The sequence below is a fragment of the Microcaecilia unicolor genome, chromosome 1 (genome assembly GCF_901765095.1).
Source record: "Microcaecilia unicolor chromosome 1, aMicUni1.1, whole genome shotgun sequence".
Lineage (NCBI taxonomy): Eukaryota > Metazoa > Chordata > Amphibia > Gymnophiona > Siphonopidae > Microcaecilia > Microcaecilia unicolor.
Window position 1 is genome coordinate 378,628,024 of NC_044031.1, and position 13,721 is coordinate 378,641,744.

General features: G+C 49.6%; 1 protein-coding gene across 3 annotated transcripts in view; it reads right to left on the reverse strand.

Annotated features, from left to right (window-relative positions):
- The window catches only part of TST (thiosulfate sulfurtransferase), a 44,844-nt gene that overhangs the window by 22,091 nt on the left and 9,032 nt on the right, over positions 1–13,721 (reverse strand). Inside the window, exons 1-2 of one of the 3 annotated variants that reach the window (XM_030210144.1) lie at positions 13,095–13,105; positions 6,653–7,274 (exon numbers count right to left, since the gene is read on the reverse strand). The exons of 1 other annotated variant lie outside the window; for it this stretch is intronic. In XM_030210144.1, coding sequence (XP_030066004.1) covers positions 6,653–7,244 — 592 coding nt within the window. In that variant the 5' untranslated portion in view covers positions 7,245–7,274; positions 13,095–13,105. Of the gene's footprint in view, positions 1–6,652; positions 7,282–13,094; positions 13,106–13,721 lie in introns of those variants that run through there. One more of the 3 variants, XM_030210153.1, reaches the window with a different exon arrangement.

Sequence of the window (13,721 nt, forward strand, 5' to 3'; positions counted from 1 at the left end):
GCCAGGGACTGGAGGTTGGGATGCAGCAGAGCCCCTTCGTCCTGCGTGATGAGGGTCGGAAAACACTCCAATCTCCACGGTTCTTCGGAGGATAACTCCAGAAGAAGGGGGAACCAGATCTGACGCGGCCAAAAGGGAGCAATCAGAATCATGGTGCCTCGGTCTTGCTTGAGTTTCAACAAAGTCTTCCCCACCAGAGGAATGGGAGGATAAGCATACAGCAGACCTTCCCCCCAATCCAGGAGGAAGGCATCCGACGCCAGTCTGCCGTGGGCCTGAAGCCTGGAACAGAACTGAGGGACCTTGTGGTTCACTTGAGATGCGAAGAGATCCACCAGGGGGGTGCCCCACGCCCGGAAGATCTGTCGCACCACACGGGAATTGAGCGACCACTCGTGAGGTTGCATAATCCTGCTCAACCTGTCGGCCAGACTGTTGTTTACGCCTGCCAGATATGTGGCTTGGAGCACCATGCCTTGACGGCGAGCCCAGAGCCACATGCTGACGGCTTCCTGACACAGGGGGCGAGATCCGGTGCCCCCCTGCTTGTTGACATAGTACATGGCAACCTGATTGTCTGTCTGAATTTGGATAATTTGGTGGGACAGCCGATCTCTGAAAGCCTTCAGAGCGTTCCAGATCGCTCGCAACTCCAGAAGATTGATCTGTAGATCGCTTTCTTGGAGGGACCACCTTCCTTGGGTGTGAAGCCCATCGACATGAGCTCCCCATCCCAGGAGAGACGCATCCGTGGTCAGCACTTTTTGAGGCTGAGGAATTTGGAAGGGACGTCCCAGAGTCAAATTGGAGCAAATCGTCCACCAATACAGGGATTCGAGAAAACTCGTGGACAGGTGGATCACGTCCTCTAGACCCCCGGCGGCCTGATACCACTGGGAGGCTAGGGTCCATTGAGCAGATCTCATGTGAAGGCGGGCCATGGGAGTCACATGAACTGTGGAAGCCATGTGGCCCAGCAATCTCAACATCTGCCGAGCTGTGATCTGCTGGGACGCTCGCACCCGCGAGACGAGGGACAACAAGTTGTTGGCCCTCGCCTCTGGGAGATAGGCGCGAGCCGTCCGAGAATCCAGCAGGGCTCCGATGAATTCGAGTTTCTGCACTGGGAGAAGATGGGACTTTGGGTAATTTATCACAAACCCCAGTAGCTCCAGGAGGCGAATAGTCATCTGCATGGACTGCAGGGCTCCTGCCTCGGATGTGTTCTTCACCAGCCAATCGTCGAGATATGGGAACACGTGCACCCCCAGCCTGCGAAGCGCCGCTGCTACCACAGCTAGGCACTTTGTGAACACCCTGGGCGCAGAGGCGAGCCCAAAGGGTAGCACACAGTACTGGAAGTGGCGTGCGCCCAGCTGAAATCGCAGATACTGTCTGTGAGCTGGCAGTATCGGGATGTGTGTGTAGGCATCCTTCAAGTCCAGAGAGCATAGCCAATCGTTTTGCTGAATCATGGGGAGAAGGGTGCCCAGGGAAAGCATCCTGAACTTTTCTTTTACGAGATATTTGTTCAGGGCCCTTAGGTCTAGGATGGGACGCATCCCCCCTGTTTTCTTTTCCACAAGGAAGTACCTGGAATAGAACCCCAGCCCTTCTTGCCCGGATGGCACGGGCTCGACCGCATTGGCGCTGAGAAGGGCGGAGAGTTCCTCTGCAAGTACCTGCTTGTGCTGGAAGCTGTAGGACTGAGCTCCCGGTGGACAATTTGGAGGTTGAGAGGCCAAATTGAGGGTGTATCCTTGCCGGACTATTTGGAGAACCCACTGATCGGAGGTTATAAGAGGCCACCTTTGGTGAAAAGCTTTCAACCTCCCTCCGACAGGCAGGTCGCCCGGCACTGACACTTGGATGTCGGCTATGCTCTGCTGGAGCCAGTCAAAAGCTCGCCCCTTGCTTTTGCTGGGGAGCCGCGGGGCCTTGCTGATTCGCACGCTGCTGACGAGAGCGAGCGCGCTGGGGCTTAGCCTGGGCCGCAGGCTGTCGGGAAGGAGGATTGTACCTACGCTTGCCAGAAGTATAGGGAACAGTCTTCCTTCCCCCGAAAAAATCGTCTACCTGTAGAGGTAGAAGCTGAAGGCTGCCGGCGGGCGAACTTGTCGAATGCGGTGTCCCGCTGGTGGAGAGACTCTACCACCTGCTCGACTTTTTCGCCAAAAATGTTATCCGCACGGCAAGGCAAGTCCGTAATCCGCTGCTGGACTCTATTCTCCAGGTCGGCGGCACGCAGCCATGAGAGCCTGCGCATCACCACACCTTGAGCAGCGGCCCTGGACGCAACATCAAAAGTGTCATAAACTCCTCTGGCCAGGAATTTTCTGCACGCCTTCAGCTGCCTGACCACCTCCTGAAAAGGCTTGGCTTGCTCAGGGGGAAGAGCATCAACCAAGCCCGCCAACTGCCGCACATTATTCCGCATGTGTATGCTCGTGTAGAGCTGGTAAGACTGGATCTTGGACACGAGCATAGAGGAATGGTAGGCCTTCCTCCCAAGGAGTCTAAGGTTCTAGCGTCCTTGCCCGGGGGCGCCGAAGCATGTTCCCTAGAACTCTTAGCCTTCTTTAGGGCCAAATCCACAACTCCAGAGTCATGAGGCAACTGAGTGCGCATCAGCTCTGGGTCCCCATGGATCCGGTACTGGGACTCGATCTTCTTGGGAATGTGGGGGTTAGTTAATGGTTTGGTCCAGTTCGCAAGCAATGTCTTCTTCAGGACATGGTGCAAGGGAACAGTGGACGCTTCCTTAGGTGGAGAAGGATAGTCCAGGAGCTCAAACATTTCAGCCCTGGGCTCGTCCTCCACAACCACCGGGAAGGGGATGGCCGTAGACATCTCCCGGACAAAGGAGGCAAAAGACAGACTCTCGGGAGGAGAAAGCTGTCTCTCAGGAGAGGGAGTGGGATCAGACGGAAGACCCCCAGACTCCTCGTCAGAGAAATATCTGGGATCTTCCTCTTCCTCCCACGAGGCCTCACCCTCGGTGTCAGACACAAGTTCACGGACCTGTGTCTGCAACCTCGCCCTGCTCGACTCCGTGGAACCCCGTCCACGATGGGGGCGTCGAGAGGTAGACTCCCTCGCCCGCATCGGCGAAGCTCCCTCCGCCGACGTAGTCGGGGAGCCTTCCTGGGAGGTGGCCGCGGTCGGTACCGCACGCGGTACCGACGTCGGGGACCTCAACCTGGGCGATGGGCCAGCCGGCGCCACGCTCGACGGTACCGGTGGCGCAAGCACCGCCGGTACCGGAGGGGTAGGGCGCAACAGCTCTCCCAGAATCTCTGGGAGAACGGCCCGGAGGCTCTCGTTTAGAGCGGCTGCAGAGAAAGGCTGAGAGGTCGATGCAGGCGTCGACGTCAGTACCTGTTCCGGGCGTGGAGGCTGTTCCGGGCTGTCCAGAGCGGAGCGCATCGACACCTCCTGAACAGAGGGTGAGCGGTCCTCTCGGTGCCGATGCCTGCTGGGTGCCGAATCCCTCGGCGACCCAGAGCTCTCGGTGCCGACACGGGGAGGAGACCGGTGTCGATGCTTCTTCGATTTCTTCCGAAGCATGTCACCGGAGCTCCCCGGCACCGACGAGGAGGACGTCGAATCCACCCGTCGCTTCCTCGGGGCCGAGACTGAAGAAGGTCGATCTCGGGGGGGCTGTACCGCAGGAGCCCTCAGGGTAGGCGGAGACCCACCCGAGGGCTCACCGCCACCAGCAGGGGAATGGACAGCCCTCACCTGCACTCCACCCGATGCACCACCGTCCGACGACATCAGCAGACGAGGTCCTGGTACCACCGACGTCGATGCAGCTATCCGATGTCTCGGCGCCGATGCAGAGGCCCGATGCCTCGATGCACTCGATGCAGGGGCGGCCGAGGAAGATGGTCTGGACGCTGACGACGTCGATGCACTCGAAGATCCCGGTGCCGATGCCGACGAAGAGCCCGAGAACAACACGTTCCACTGGGCTAGTCTCGCTACCTGAGTCCGCCTTTGAAGCAGGGAACACAGACTGCAGTTCTGAGGGCGGTGCTCGGCCCCCAGACACTGAAGACACGACGAGTGTCGATCAGTGAGCGAGATAACCCGGGCGCACTGGGTGCACTTCTTGAAGCCGCTGGAAGGCTTCGATGTCATGGGCGGAAAAATCACGCCGGCGAAATCAAAAGCCGAAATGGCGAAATTTGAAGCACCAAATTTAGAGGGAGAAAAAATCTCGACCGAGGCCGAAAAAAGGCCTACCCCGACGACGAAAGAAAACTTACCGGGGCAAAAAAGCTGGAAGTACGGGGAGGATTTACACGAAACCCGGCGGGGGGTTTCCGGAGCACTTCCCGACTAGGACAAAGCTTTCCCGAAGGAAAAAAAACCACGTTCAAACAAATTGGACGCGCGAGGTCGACTTTCCGGGGCTCGACACGGCGAAAACACGACCGTACCGAGTGCGGACAAAGAAGACTGGCCGGCTCGAGCCGGTTTCGGGCGGGAAGACGGCCGCGCATGCGCGGTGCGCGCGGGCGCGCGAGGGCTAGCAAAGGACTTTGCTAGTGAAGTTTCCGATTGGAGGGGCTGCCGTGGACGTCACCCATCAGTGAGAACAAGCAGCCTGCTTGTCCTCGGAGAATCATAGTAATGCTTGAATGTTTTCACTTATATACACTGTCAGCTAGCACATTTGCTTATTTCCGATCTGAGGAAGAAGGGCGACCTTCGAAAGCTAATCAAGAAATGTATTAAGTTATGTCCAATAAAAAAGGTATCATCTTATTTTCTTTTCCATGTTTGATTTCTATTGATTACCTTTAAGAGTGGACTAACACGGCTACCACACATCTCTACCTTGTCCAGGAGTAAAGAGAAGTGGAGTAACTTGCAAAACCCATTCTATCAGCCACTGAAGACTAAATCAGTGGTCCATGCTGGGAGGGGAGGGGAGGTGGGGTGGGGGTGCATGCTTTGTTGGGCTCTTCAACTGAGCTCCCCTAGTGCATATGCAAACAGCCAAGGGTCTTTGGGTGCAAACATCTCTGCTCATCTGTGGCCTTGAGTCATGAATATTTCTTAAAATGAGATTTATTAGCAGAAAATAGCAATTAATTCTCTCCTGTACTCATGTGTACACTGAAAAAAAAATGTGGGACAAACTTAAGACAGTTCACATATGCACACACACAAAAAAAGAGATCTTTATCAGTTGGTAGTTTGATATCAGGGTGACGTTTCTCTTATCTTTGCTCTAAATGAGTTTCACTTATCACTGCTCCTTAGCCTAGTGATGATTATATTCTTTAAATGACACTTCAATTAAAATTTATCTTGACCAAGGTTTGTGCTTTACCTGCCAACATTTGGACTCTGGAAAAAGAATGCTACGTTTGTACTCATTTAACAAACTGCACGATAGTGGCTCTGATCCAGCATCAGATAATACATGATAAAGTTCTGAATAAACCTTAATTGTGACCATTTCCGAGAAAAGGTGAGAACAAAAAATAAGTTTTAATGAATTCTGTTAGAGCAAACAATTTGTAATACAACATTCCAAACCCCATCCTTTTATGTGAAAAGCTAAAAAAAAAAACAAAAAAATACAGAAGTTAAAACATGTAACTTTGACAGACTGCTTATGGATCCATGACATGAAAAATCGGTTACTCTCAACATTTTGGATCTGCGCCTTTAGTTACTTTTTCCCATAGATGGTCACAATTTGTAGGCAAAAACTAAAAGGGAACAGTTAAGCAGGGAGGAGGAGGAAGCCAGGGGGAGGAGCAGAATTAAGGAATGGGGACTGTTTTCTGCTTTGCTCCAGGCTCAGGTCTCCTCACCTCCTCTTTCCTGCTGGCTGTGTTGAATGGAGGGGCTGGAAGCAAACACCCCTGCTGCTGCTCTGGATTCTAAAATGAAATGGCAGAACTGCAAGCCAGGCCCTTCCCCTCAAATTAAGCCCTGGTTCTGGGTTACATCTAACTCCTCTCCCTGTTCTTTTCTCGGTGCAGGACTAAGAACACGCTTGAATGCAGAACGCTTTTGTTTCATATCAAACTTAATTCCGGAATAGTCTACAGTAGTGTGGTTGCCGTGTTAGTCCACTTAAAAAAAAAATAGAAATAAAACAAAACAAAGGAAAAATAATGGGATACCTTTTCTTTGGCCTAACTTAATACATTATTTTTTGACAAGCTTTTGAAAGAACAGCTTCAGGTCAGTTATGAGCAAAAGATGACAAAACACTATTCACATAGTCACTTAGTTTATTATTTAGTGATACCTCAAAAATACTAATCTAGCAGTGAAATTGCCTCCCAGGAATTTGTTAATGAGACATGTGTAAGTAGTCCCTGTTCACTTTGAAGTGTGAATGTAAAAGGGGAGGGGGAAGGGGGGGTCTAGCAGGAAACTACACATCCAGGATTTATACCATGTATGGAAAATGCCAAATGTTTTTTGTTGGCTGCAAGACTTGCTCTCATCTGCTGGTTATTATTATTATTAGCATTTGTATAGCGCTACCAGACGCACGCAGCGCTGAACACCTGACACAGAGAGACAGTCCCTGCTCAATAGAGCTTACAGGGAGTTAATGGAAAACAGTGTGCATCACCTGAACTCATAGCAAAGGAGACAGTTGAAAACATTTACTTACCTTCACCAGGCTCTGGTTCTGTCCCAGAGTACATCCCTTCAGGCCTGGAATCCACCACCTGAAATTTTTTGGATTCTATATTTTCCAGCATCTCCTCAAAGTTCTTCACGTGTGACCGATTCAACTTTGCATGAAATACAGCAGGATCCGGCTTAATGATCTTTGAAGTTACAGGGTAACCTTCCTGCAGCCAGTTCTTAAAACCCCCATCCAGCAGTGACACATCCTTGTGCCCAAAAACACGGAACATCCACCAGGCACGGGGAGCATAAAGAGTGCCCAAATGAAAACAATCGTAAACCACCACGTGGGTGCTGCTGCTGATACCCAAGTTGCCTACATAGTCGGCAAACTGGTTCTCACTGGGCAGCATCAACTCATATGGGGAACTCTTATCCTTACACTCATCAAAATCAAAGAATGATGCGCCGGGGATATGGCGCTCCTGGTACTCCTTGCGAGCATTTCTCTCTTCTGGAGGGTACCAGGAGGCATCCAGCACCCGTAAGCTTGGGCCAAGTCGATTAGCTTTAATGCAGTCCGCCAGCCATTTGGCAGATACCAAAGCTCTGGAGAAAAGTTGCTGTACCATGTTCAAAACTTGTCTGATGAAGTATTAAAACTGCAGAAGCTCCTACTGCTGGAAGAGGGAGGGGGATCCAGAGGGCGGGATGGACACCACTGGATAGTTCCACAAATCAAATTAGTCAATTGGACACCGCCCAGGAGAGGCTGTTCTGCTAGTTGCTTCATGTAACAGTGTCCTTTCTCAGATTTCTATTTTGGGAGTTTAAAAAAAGAGGAGAAATGCAAGGGGCTCAGACAGTGGTTTAATAAGGTGGCCAGTGGGAAAGAAAGTTAAGAGGATTGTGTTTATTAGTAGCCTTTCGGTACTTAGTGGGGTTTATTTTATTAAACTATATAGGGCAAATTTTCAAAAACATAGTGGGGACTTGCCTATGGAAAGTGAGAAGCTATGTGGGTAAATTCATAACAGGTTGAAATTTGGCCATTTAATTAAAGAAGGATTTCTAGTGCTGGGGAGGAAGGTGGAGTGGGGTGAGGGAGAGATAACAGGGTATGTAATGAAATTCTGCATGCAACAGACAAATGCAACTTTATGCCTCATTTTGCTACAGACAAAGAAGACAGAATCCAAAATGACTGGGGGGCAGGGGGCCAAGTTACCCCTCCGTGGACACAAATGAAGGAGCTGGCTCAATATTGGTAGATCCTGTGGCTACAGGTAAAGTTACTCACATACAGGTAACCATAAAACCTGATATTCAAGCCTGATCCTATGTAAGTAGCTTCAATATGAAAACCAGCGTTCACCTATAATTTCACACTGGAAGTGCAAATTGTCATAGCAATCATAGTTCCTGAATCTGAGTATGAGGGAGACCCCATGAGTAAATGGGTACAGGAAGAGAAGCGAGTTCCATAGAGAAAGCTAACTTGCATTTAGTTGTACCTTTTTACAACACTGAGGGACTGATATTCAGCTGTTTGCAGTGAGCATGTTTTAGGCACTAAAGGCATTATTCCTAGATATTCAATGCCAGGCCATGTACAGGCACTGACCCTGAATATCTCAGTTTATGCAGCTAGCTGTCTCTTATGTAGTTAAGTGCAATGTGAAACACTTAACCACATAAATGATAAATTACATAAAGATAGGACTGACTTTTGTGTGGTCCAATTTAACCCCTACGCTTAGGCATATCTACCATCTATCCACCTTAAAAGACTTTGTAGTTCAGAATACAGCCATACGCATCCTCTCAGGTCTGAAGTTTTGATCATATCTCTTCTGTGCTTAGACAACAACACTGGCTTCCAATTACTTTTCGCATTCAAAATAAAATTTTGATCCTTACTCAGAAAATACTTTACACACAGATCCCAGCTTATCACCCTTGATTATTCCATATAGACCTACACGCTCTATGCTCGTCAACCCAGAATCAATTAGTCATCCCTGCAGTAGGCAATACCAGACTTCAGTCGACTTGCCCTTCTGCTTTCTTCTCTTTGAGTCCGTCTTTATAGAATGCTGCTTTACCCTTTGCCTTTCGTACTGTACAATCTTACTCGTCAAGCTCATTTACTATTGCCTTTCCCTCTAGTCTTTGAGTTGTGATGTACTGGCTGGTATGTGGACTATGTGCTCTTACCTCATCTTATATGATCCTTGCTCTTTTCTTAGCTTTTCTTATTCCCTTTCCTTTTTGAGTTGGTATTCCTGTTCCTTTCACTTATTGTGTTATTTTTATAGTCGATTGTAACCCACTTTGATTATATTAAGCTTAAATAAACTAAACTTTATTTACCATAATTTTCTCTGTTTCCAGCTATTCCTTGATCTGTGGAGCCTGAAGGATGATTCAGCTGCAGCTGCCTCCCCTCTTCTTCTAGCTGGGCTGGCCCATGACACGCCTGCTCCTCCTCCTCCTTGTGCAGGCAGAGGACATGCTGGCTTCTCCTCCTGACCCACAAGCCTAAAGCAATGATGTCTGCCAGACTATGTTCTTCAGTGAGTGTCCCAAAGAGAAGATGCTGTTTGCCTTAGGAGGTATAGAGCAAGGAAGAAAGGAGAAGGGTTGAGGGTGGGGGGAGAAGCAGAAGCTCCGAGTACATGAGTGGAAGCTTTGGCTTGACTCCACTCCTTTCCATATTCAGTCTTATTTTCACACCTGCAGAAAATTTTGTTGTAACCTTCATGAAGAAGAGTCACAACCTAATGCACTTAGAGGTCAATCCTATAACAGGGCACCTGGCAGGAGCTTAGAGGAACATAAGCATCTACTTTCATTTATAGAATACTAGCCTACCCGATATATATATGCTTAACACTTTGGAATGAGCACTTTCACCAGTCATTGAGCTGGTGTATTAGCACTTAAATGCTACAGATACCAGCTAATTTACAATATTATATATTACTAGTAAAAAAGGCCCGTTTCTGGCACAAATGAAACGGGCGCTAGCAAGGTTTTCCTTGTAGTATGTATGTTTGAGATAGTATGTGTATTTGAGAGAGAGAGAGAGTGAATGTGCGAGTGTGTGTGTGTGTGAGAGAGAGAGAGAGAGTGAGATTGCTGGGTGCGAGTGTGTCTCCTCTGTCCCCCCTGCAGCCACCCTGCGATTCTCCTCTCTCCCATGCTCCCCCTCCAGCCACCCAGCGATTATACTTTTTCCCTTACCCCCCTGCAGCCACCCACCGATGGCATTCTCTCCCTTGCCCCCCTGCAGCCAACCAGCGAGTCTCCTCTGTCCCTTGCCCCCCTGCAGCCACGCAGCGAGTTTCCTCTGTCCCCTGCTCCCCCTCCAGGCACCCAGTGAGTCTTCTATATTCCCTGACCCCCCTCCAGCCACCCTGTATTTGTTCTGTGTCTCCTGCCCCTCCTCCAGCCACCCAGTGATTGTCCTATCTCCCCTGCCCTCCCTCTAGCTACCCTGCTATTCTCCTGTGTCCCCTGCCCCCCCCGTCCAGCCACCCAGTGATTTTCCTGTGTCCCCTGCCCCCCTCCAGCCACCCTGCAATTTTCCTCTCTCTCCTGCCCCCCCGTCCAGCCACCCAGCGATTATATTGTGTCCCTGCCCCCCTCCAGCCTCCCTGCGAATGTCCTGTCACCCCGCCCCTTTTGCCATGCACCCCAGCGTCTGTCACCTTTCCTCTCCCCCCGATGTCTCTGTTGCCACTGCACCCCCTTCCACCCCTACCCATGTCGTCACTGCCGCCGCTCCCCCTCTCCGAATGCCCCCCCCAACTGACCTGCCCAAACAGAAACAGAAGATTTTAAGAAGCAAGACGGTACTGCAGGCAGCCAGCAGGCATTGGCTGTACACTCTGAAGCTGCTCCTCCTCTAGCCTGACGTCAATGCCCCTGCAGGACGAACCCGTAGAGTAACGTCAGAGGCTAGAGGAGGTGCGGCTTCAGTGTGTACAGCCAATGCCTGCTGGCTGCTTGCGGTGCCGTGTTGCTTCTTACAATCTTCTTTGTGTTTGGGCAGGTCAGTTGTGTGGGTGGGCGTTCGGAGAGGGGGGAGCAGCTGCAGCGATGACCTGGGTGGGGGTGGAAGGGGGGTGTAGTGGGTGCGGAGTCATCGTGGGGGTGGGGTGGAGCGTTGACTGCCTTTGGGGGTGCATGGCGGCAGGGGCGGGGAGAGAGGGGAATTGCTGGATGGCTGGAGGGGGGCCAGGAGACTTGTGCTGGTCTGTTGGGGGGGGGGTGCGTGGCGGCAGGGGCGGACTTGGGTTCGTCAGTTGTTTTGCTTCCCCGCCCTTGACGTCATCACGTTTTGACGCGAGGGCGGGGCAGAGAGACATGGTGAGTCTGATGGCTTCACCACCATGAACTGACGAACTCTTCAGGGAGTGACTGAGTGACTTCAGAAGGTTTGTCTTCAGAACGTTGAGGTTGCGTTTTATGTACAGATAGGGTGTGGCTGAGGGTGGGTCTATGAGTGAGAGTGACTGGTCCTGATAATCTAACCTAGGAAGACTACAGGAGTTCAGTGCTTCACTGCCACGGAGTGAGCTTCAGAACGTTCGAGGTGGGATTTATTTATATAGATGTGCATAAGTTTAAGCCCCACCCATGCGTGTACACCCCCCCCCCTTGCATTATTCTAAACATTTAAATGAATGATTGGCATGTAAACGATAGCATCTATCTTACAGAATAAGGCAATGGCAAATCACTCCTGGATCACACCAAGAAAACCACAAGGAAGGGTCCTTCATTGTGTGGTCCCAAGGGTCAGTTTGACTTGAAGGCATAACTGGATCTGGAATATTATAGATTTACCCCTTAGAATCTGTGAAAGTCACCATTAGTTTATGGGTATTATAATGAAAAACCATGCTTTATATTAGATTGTTCATATAAGCTTGTTACACCAAAGGTAGACAAATGGGGCCAGATGGGATGCTGTGGGAAGTTCTGGCGGCTCCGTGTGTGACCTTTTCAGTGCTTTTTTAAAGTCATGAGTGGTTTTGGAGGACTGAAGAAGAGCAGATGTGGTCCATCTCCACAAAAACAGAAGTAAGGTGGAGGTTGGGAACTACAGGCTAATTGATCTGGGTGAGCTGACTGAGTGAGTCAATTAATTAAAAAGTATCTAAAACAGGGGGTAGTGCAGCTTCTGGAATTCAATGGATTGCAGGTCCCAAGGCAACATGGTTTTATTAGAGGCAGATCTTGTTTGACCAGAGAGTTGGACTGAGGGAGAGCACTAGATGTGGTGTACTTAGATTTCAGCAAAGCCTTTTGTTACAGTTTTGCATTCTCCACTCTCATCTCTCCCTACATTCCTCCCCGTGAACTCCGCTCACTGGACAAATCTCTCTTGTCGTCCCCCTTCTCCTCCACTGCTAACTCCAGACTTCGCTCCTTTTCTCTCGCGGCACCTTATGCCTGGAATAGACTCCCTAGACCTATACGTCTAGCTCCATCTCTACCTGTTTTCAAATCTATGCTGAAAACCCACCTTTTCACTGTTGCTTTTGGCTCCTAGCCACAATTGCCCTCCCCTTGACCCTTCCTCCCTTCTCACCCATTACTTCCCTCACCTGTAACTGTCTTGTCTGTCTGTATTATTTAGATTGTAAGCTCTTTTGAGCAGGGACTGTCTCTTTGTATCAGGTGTTCAGCGCTGCGTGCGTCTGGTAGCGCTATACAAATGCTAATAATAATAATAATAAATAAACTGAGCACACTCGGTATGGGCCCTAAAGTTACTGATTGGGTTAAAAACTGATTTATTGTTATTTTGTATTTAGCTCACACCTTTTCAGTTGTAGCTCAAGGTATATTCAGGTTCAGTAGGTATTTTCCTGTAGCTGGTAGGCTTACAAACTAAGGACCCTTTTTACCAAGTGGCGGTAAAAGGGGACCTGTGGTGGCGTCAGTGCACAGGTTTGTCGTGCACTGAGGCCCCCTTTTACTACAACCTGCTAAAAGTTTTTTTTTTTACAGGTGGTAAGGTGAACACTTGCTGTGCAGCCATTTCCCGGGGAAGCCCTTACCGCCACCTATTTAGGAGCCAATGAGGACTCCCACATTAACCCAGCAGTAACCAGGCAGCACGGGGGGTTGCCCAATTACCACCGGGTAAGCCCCCAGTGCTAAAAAATTTGAAGTATTTTTTCAGCACCGGAAATGGCGCACGGTGGGGACAGGCACTGCCGCCGGGCTCCTGCGGTAGCATGGTGGTAGTGCCGATTGGCATGCAGCAAAGCGGCGGTACGGGTACCGGCGCTTTGTAAAACAGGCCCTGAGTTTGTATCTGAAGCAATGGTTGAGTAGAAAACAACAAAGGGTAATGAGAAATGGAGTTCACTATGAAAAAAAGGGCAGTTTTTGGTCTGGTTCTTTTTAATATTTTTGTAGGCAATATTGCTGTTTGGGAAAGATTGTCTTTTTATGGATGATACTAAAATCTGCAATAGGGTAGACACCTGGATGGTGTGGATAACACGAGAAGGGATCTACAGAAGCTTGAAGCATGGTTTAGAGTTTGGTAGCTAAGATTTAATGGTAAAAAATACAGTTATTCATAAGTGCTACAAAAAAAATTGAGGGAACAGTATAGTATAGGGGTGAAATACTTCTGTGTAAGAAAGAAGAGCAGGACTTGGGGGTAATCATATCTGATGATCTTACAGTGTTATGCATGCTCTGTTGGCTATACTAAGTTTTTGCTGTGGGAGAGTTTTTCCATCTTGGTGACCTACAATGACGTCACCCATTTGTGTGCATGATCAATCCTGCTGTCCAGGGAAAACATCTCTTACTGGTCAACAACAATGCTCTCCCTTGTACTCCTCCCCCCCCCCCCCAAAAAAAAAAAAAATCAAGAACCTGGCAGGATCCCAAAAGGTAGCTACAATCCATGCTAATTAATCCCAGGAAAAAGCAGTGACTTTCCCAAATGTACCTTAATAACAGTCTGTAAACTATTTCTCCAGGAACTTGTCCCAAGTTTTTATTAAACTCAGCTAAGAACATAAAATTCCCATACTGGGAGGGTGGTGGAGATTGAAAGTTTTGGGTTTGTGTAT